Here is a 6,446-nt window from a genome sequence, read left to right on the forward strand (position 1 = left end):
GAAGGATTGCCCAGAGAGGCCATCGTTGGAAGGGAGAAGGATTGCCCAGAGAGGCCATCAATGGGGCTGGGATGTCTTCCGCACTCCCTGGGTCCTTTTCACTTTTCCGCTAACTCGGATGAAAAGTACAGGCCCTCCGCCTCCTTCCCTGCCCGTCTCAAGGCGGATGGTGCTTCCTAACTTGGCTAATACCTACTCACCCAATCTATCAGCTGATTCTCACAATGTTCTACCATCTACAGAATCTGTCTCTGTTAACTCCCCCTCCGTCACCTTCACCGGTGACCTTCGGCAAGTCATTTCCCTCTCTCTAGACATGGATCTGCTCATCTCTGAAACTAGGAACTTCAACTAAGTGATCTCTAAAGTCCTTTTTTCCCTCTAGGATTCCTTATTTGCTCGTCTTCTCTTGTCAGCCTTGATCTCTACTTCTCAGTTATCCAAACAACTTAAACCATCGATCATCAATCCTCCTTTCAAAAAAATATCTTTTTTGAGAAAATTTATAAATGTCCACTGAGCTCTAAAGTTTTATAAGAACTTCCTTGACCACTACTTACCCCTAATATGTAAGCTCAGTACCTAGCATATAGCAGGTGGTCAATAAATATGTGTTGAATAATTAGACGGATGGATGGATGGATAGAAGGATGGAACTCTTGCCATCATACACTTTAGGGAGTTATGAAATGTAATGAAACATATTAATAGTTGATTGACTTAAGAAAATCATGGCCATCCTGATTATAATGGCTGTTTGGTATAAACATTTGCAAATGTGTTATTAAAAAACTACTAAGAAACATTGGAATAACCATTTAAACTCTTATTGATCGCCCATCGCTTATCTTATCCATTGTCATCTTGTTCAGTTATTCTAATTTGAGATGAGTTGCCCTCTGTCAAGGGGGTGCAATTTTTTTAATCATCCACATACCAAGGAACATTTGGGGATGACAGGGAAGGAAAGGAAGGCAAATGCTGTGGCTGCCTCAAGAGCTGTAACAGGGGTCTCCAAGTCTCCTTTGGGAGAAGAGGTGACAGGATGTGGCCTGTCTTAATAATGACAACTGCCATTTACTGAGCACTTACTCTGAGCCAAACTCTTGACTCACATTAGCTCACTTAATTCCCCCAACAACTCTCCGAGGAAGATGGTACCATTATTATCAAGTTCATCTTATGGACAGGAAACTGAGACTTAGAGAGGTTAAACAACTTGGTTAAGCTTATACAGACAGTAATGGGTAGATCAAAGATTTGAACCCCTAGCCCCATCCTGTGGGCCACACTGACCACCTCAAAGACCACACCTGGAAACTCCCAAAGAGGTTTGGGGGCTGCCTCCAGGATGCCAGATTCCTTATCCCACCTCCAAATATTTTTGCTGTTTCTTAGACTATGGGACATTTTCAACTTGGCAAAATGGATTTGGAGCCAAGCCAAGAGAGGGAGGGATTCTGAAAGATTTGTGATCTTAACAGTTGTCCTTCATATACATTGATTTTATTCTGATTATGTCATCTCTCAGGTCTGGGGGCTGCCATGCAGCTCTATTTTATCAGTGTGCCCAGGGGTCTTTTGTCTCTGTTATGGATGGAAGAAAGTAGCAATAACATGGAATCATGGTTCCTTTTAAAGAAGCCGTTCTAGATAAGTTTAGGCGACACAGTTGTGACACTGTGAACTTTTCAATGAGGACACTTGGACCTCACCACACACCCCAGTGGATGTTTCCCTTCAAAGCCATCGACTTGGGAAGCCATGTACTTAATCAAACAAATCTGCTCTCAGATTCTGTTTAAAACCCATCATGTGGCCGGGCGCGGTGGCTCACGTCTGTAATCCCAGCACTTTGGGAGGCTGAGGCAGGCAGATCACTGGAGGTCAGGAGTTCAAGACCAGCCTGGCCAACATGGTGAAATCCTGTCTCTACTAAAAATACAAAAATTAGCCAGGGGTGGTGGCACACACCTGTAATGCCAGTTATTCGGGAAGCTGAGACAGGAGAATCTCTTGAACCCAGGAAGTGGAGGTTGTAGTCAGCTGAGGTCACACCACTACACTCCAGCCTGGGTGACAGAGCAAAACTCTCTTTCAAAAAAGAAAGAAATCATCTTGTTACTTTATAGTGACTCTGTAGCTTTGATTTCAAACAATATCATGTCACTTGATCATTCATTTACTTTCCTATCAGACTTGGCTCCCAGTGACTTTTGGCCACTTCCAAAATATCAGACATATTCTCAAAGGATAAAATTCTGTCTCCATCAAGGTTGATCAGATGCTTCTCTCACTGCCTCAGGCAGCCCCATAAGAAGAATCTGGAGAATGACTGAGCTGTGGCAGGTGAGGGAATGAACCCAAAACTTCCGGACGTGACTGTGTGGAAGGCCAGCAGGCATTTGAATGTGTAAGTTCTGAGCTTTGTTTTTTTAAACAGTCATTGCTTTATAGCCACACTTAGCACAGAGGAATGCAGTCCAATGGCTGGAGGAAATCCAGTGGACCCGCCAACCCCAGGTGAGGGCAGAGGTTGAGACTAGCACAGGCTTTTCTGGAAAATGGCCACTCTGGGTGCAGGCCCAAATTGGAGACTGGACTGGGGTTGTGCATGCATCTCCTTAGCCACCTGCTTCCCCTGGTAACAGGGACTTCCTTCCTTCACTTCCGTCACTGAAGCAGGAAGAGGTGAGGCGGTGACCTCACCATGTGTGTACATGGTGATTGAGGTGAGACATCAGGAACTCCACACACCTCCTCCTGGGGTCCAGTGTGACTGGGTTCTCTGGTTCTCTGTCTCCCGATTCTCGCTTCCAGAAGCTTCTACTCCTCTCCTCCTAAGGGTCTTGGGCTCTAGGTTTGAGTCAGGTGGGCCATAGAGGAGGAGCAGCAGAAGAGCCAAGAGTAGGAGGAAGAGAGAGGCGGAAGACAGGGAGAGGGGATAAGAGGCAGTGGAGGCAGAGGTGTAGGTGGGAGCTAGGACGGAAGAGGGAAAGAGGGAAATGCCTCAATATTCACCACCCTTCCCGCCCACAGCTGAGTGTGCCATCTCCCAGTGGCCATGTCAGAAGGAGAGAGCAAGGACAGCTCGGGCAGCGAGTGCCCCGTGTGCTACGAGAAGTTCCGGGACCTGGAGGGCGCCAGCCGGACGCTGAGCTGTGGCCATGTGTTCTGCCATGACTGCCTGGTCAAGTACCTGCTGTCCACCCGCGTGGACGGGCAGGTCCAGAGGACCCTGGTCTGCCCCATCTGCCGCTACGTCACGTTCCTCAGCAAGAAGAGCTCCCGCTGGCCCTCCATGCTGGACAAGAGCTCCCAGACCCTGACTGTGCCTGTGGCCCTGCCCTCCGTGCCCCCACTGGACAGCCTGGGTCACACAAACCCCCTGGCTGCCTCCTCGTCCGCCTGGAGGCCACCCCCGGGCCAGGCCAGGTCGCCAGGCAGCCCGGGCCAGAGCGCCCAGCTCCCCCTGGACCTGCTGCCCAGCCTGCCCCGAGAGTCGCAGGTCTTCGTCATCAGCCGCCACGGGATGCCCCTCGGGGAGCAGGACAGCGTGCTGCCCCGCCGCAGCCTGGCCGAGCTCTCGGAGGCCTCCCCCGCGCCCCGCTCCGCCCGCGCCTTCTGCTGCCGATCGCGGGCCCTACTGCTCATCACGCTCATTGCCGTGGTGGCCGTGGTGGCCGCCATCCTGCCCTGGGTGCTGCTGGTGAGGAAGCAGGCATGAGGCGCACAGCAGGGAGACCGCCGGGCTGGCTGTGGCCTGGGGTGGGACGGGAGGCCCCACGGCAGCCCTGGTGCCACCAACCTCCGAAGCCCACGAGGGCAGGCAGAGGGGAGGTCCTGGGCACAGAGAGGGCCTTGGGCTTCCCCGACCCCCGCAGGGAGGCTGGAGCTGACTCCATGGGCGCAGCGCGTTTCCCCACGTGAATCCTCACAGACCGTTCCCCTTCCATCTAGGCTGGGAAGATGGGTGGTTACTGCCCTCCTGCAGGCTCACCAGCCCTGAGCGGCAGACCTTACCTGCCAGGTGTCTTGCCCAAAGCCAGGTGGGCCCCTCCAGGGGCAAGGAAGCCCTGCCGGCAGATGTCCTGCTGGGCTGGTCGATGGCAGGATCCTCCAGGCCAGAATTCCCACCCAGGATTTGTGGCTTGCCCTCGGGAACAGACAGAACGGACACCCAGAATCTCAGCGCTCACCCCTGACCTCTACCACAGTACCCCATCCCCAAGCCCTCCCTGTCCCCAACCTGCCAGCTTAGAAGGGCTTCCCTGAAGGAGAAGCTGATCTCAGAGGCTGCCTCAGCATTTCTGGGAGAATGAACAGAAACTGTTCTTGCCGGAGAGCTGAGGCCAGATCCAGACAGGGGTTTGTTGATAGACACCACGCCAGCAGAGCGCCCCACGGTCGGAGCCAGAGGTCCCCCTGAGCCCTCCAGGCCCAAGGAGGGATCCAAACTTTGAGTCCTAGGGTTCTCAAGGGTGGCAGGGAGTGGAAGGGAAGCCTGACAGGCGAGCCTTGAGTCAGCTGAGAACTATGTGGGCAAACGAACCCCTGGGGGCTCCCACCTCCCTCCCAGCTGGTCCTCCTCCTCATGACCCAGCCACTCATTTAGAGGCCACACCAGCTGGGCCAGTTTCCTAGGTGGATTGCCAGGCTGGGCTGGGTGAGGAAGGGTGGGGAGGAAAACAGCTATGCTTGTCAGGGACGCCGCCATCTCAACTGAGGAATGCTGAGGCCCAGGTGCCATCGGCTGCTCCCCGAGATCTCTTTGCCTGGGGCGCCCGCGTGGGACTGTGAAGAGTCTCAGGTTGGGTCTAGCCTGAGTCATTCGGGGATAGCTATCGGCTGTTTATTGTGGTCCGTAAGTCAACCAACACCTTTCAACGGAAAACAACAAAAACCTCTAGCAATTATCTCAAATAAGTGGCAGCCTGCACCCAGCTGTGCCCACGGTTGAGCCCCCCCCCCCAACCTCCCCCAACCTATACCCCTCTCAGCAATTTGCTGTCTGTGGGAGAAGAAATAGCAGTCTACATTTTATCTAGTTCCTAAATGCCTGCAGTGGTGGTCATCTGGGGACCGCTGGGGAATTGGACCCCACTACAGGGGATATTTGGGACATAGCGAAGGCTGCTTTGAAAGCATTTGTGGGCTTCTCTGTGCTCATTTCAAGATTACAGAAGTGGCCGGGTGCGGTGGCTCACGCCTGTAATCCCAGCACTTTGGGAGGCTGAGGCGGGTGGATCACGAGGTCAGAAGTTCGAGACCAGCCTGGTCAATGTGGTGAAATCCCGTCTCTACTAAAAATACAAAAATTAGCCAGGCGTGGTGGCGCACGCCTGTAGTCCCAGCTACTTGGGAGAGGCAGAATATCCGCTTGAACCCGGGAGGCAGAGGTTGCAGTGAGCCAAGATCGCGCCACTGCACTCCAGCCTGGGTGACAGAGCGAGACTCCGTCTTAAAAAAAAAAAAAAAAAAAATACAGACGAGCACAGGTGCTATTGGGGGGAAGGGATACAGATGGATTCTATGGGGAAAATATTTATTATAGGAATAAAAATAATGTTAAATTTGCAAAGACTCCAATGAGTCTCTTTTAACCTCAGCCAGGCTGTTTTAAACAGTGTCATGAATTTTTGGGAACCTGGTTCTAGTCTTTTCAGATTCTGTCGTATTTGCCAAAAGTTTCTTTCAAAATACCCTCAGTGTTTTCACATTGTTCAGTGGTGACCTGTAGCTGCAACTTCTTTTATTTTCAGAGAATGCCAAAAGCTATTTTTAAAATAAAGGTATATATTTTCTCAAAGATTCCAGAGACTTTGCAATATATGTGGGAAGCTCCGAGCCTGGACTTGAAGGACAATTCACTTTAGATGAAAAAGTTTGACGCACTGTCTCACTCCTGTAATCCCAGCACTTTGGGAGGCCGAGGCAGGTGGATCATGAGGTCAGGAGTTCCAGACCAGCCTGGCCAGCATGGGGAAACCCCCATCTCTGCTAAAAATACAAAAAATTAGCCAGTCATGGTAGCGCATGCCTGTAGTCCCAGCTACTCGGGAGGCTGAGGTAGGAGAATCGCTTGAACCTGGGAGGTGGATGTTGCAGTGAGCCGAGGTCACGCCACTGCACTCCAGCTGGGCAACGGAGCGAGACTCCGTCTCAAAAAAAAAAAAAAAAAAAGAAAAAAAAGAAAAAGTTTGAAATACAAACACAAATGGCTCCTGCACATCTGTTCAACTACACTTGCAAAAGAAAATTAAAATTCTGCTGGCATGCCATTAAATTAAAATTAAAATTCTGCTGGCATGCCATTAAATTAAAATTAAAATTCTGCTGGCATGCCATTAAATTAAAATTAAAATTCTGCTGGCATGCCATTTTTCACCTATAAGCTTATCAAAACCTGGAAGTCTCATAACCCACTCTGCTACTGAAGCTGAGGG

The 6,446-nt window shown here is 51.1% G+C and overlaps 2 protein-coding genes across 2 annotated transcripts in view; both read left to right on the forward strand.

Moving 5' to 3' along the window:
- The window catches only part of RNF222 (ring finger protein 222), a 7,563-nt gene extending 1,754 nt beyond the window's left edge, over nucleotides 1-5,809 (forward strand). Inside the window, exons 2-3 of the mRNA XM_011994488.1 lie at nucleotides 2,198-2,349; nucleotides 3,040-5,809. Of these exons, the coding sequence (XP_011849878.1) occupies nucleotides 3,065-3,727 (663 nt within the window). The 5' untranslated portion in view covers nucleotides 2,198-2,349; nucleotides 3,040-3,064 and the 3' untranslated portion in view covers nucleotides 3,728-5,809. The remainder of the gene's footprint in view (nucleotides 1-2,197; nucleotides 2,350-3,039) is intronic.
- RPL26 (ribosomal protein L26) overlaps nucleotides 1-6,446 on the forward strand; it is a 38,394-nt gene that overhangs the window by 2,768 nt on the left and 29,180 nt on the right. The gene's annotated exons all lie outside the window — the stretch shown is intronic.

Source organism: Mandrillus leucophaeus, unplaced genomic scaffold (genome assembly GCF_000951045.1).
Source record: "Mandrillus leucophaeus isolate KB7577 unplaced genomic scaffold, Mleu.le_1.0 Scaffold46, whole genome shotgun sequence".
In the NCBI taxonomy this organism is placed as follows: domain Eukaryota; kingdom Metazoa; phylum Chordata; class Mammalia; order Primates; family Cercopithecidae; genus Mandrillus; species Mandrillus leucophaeus.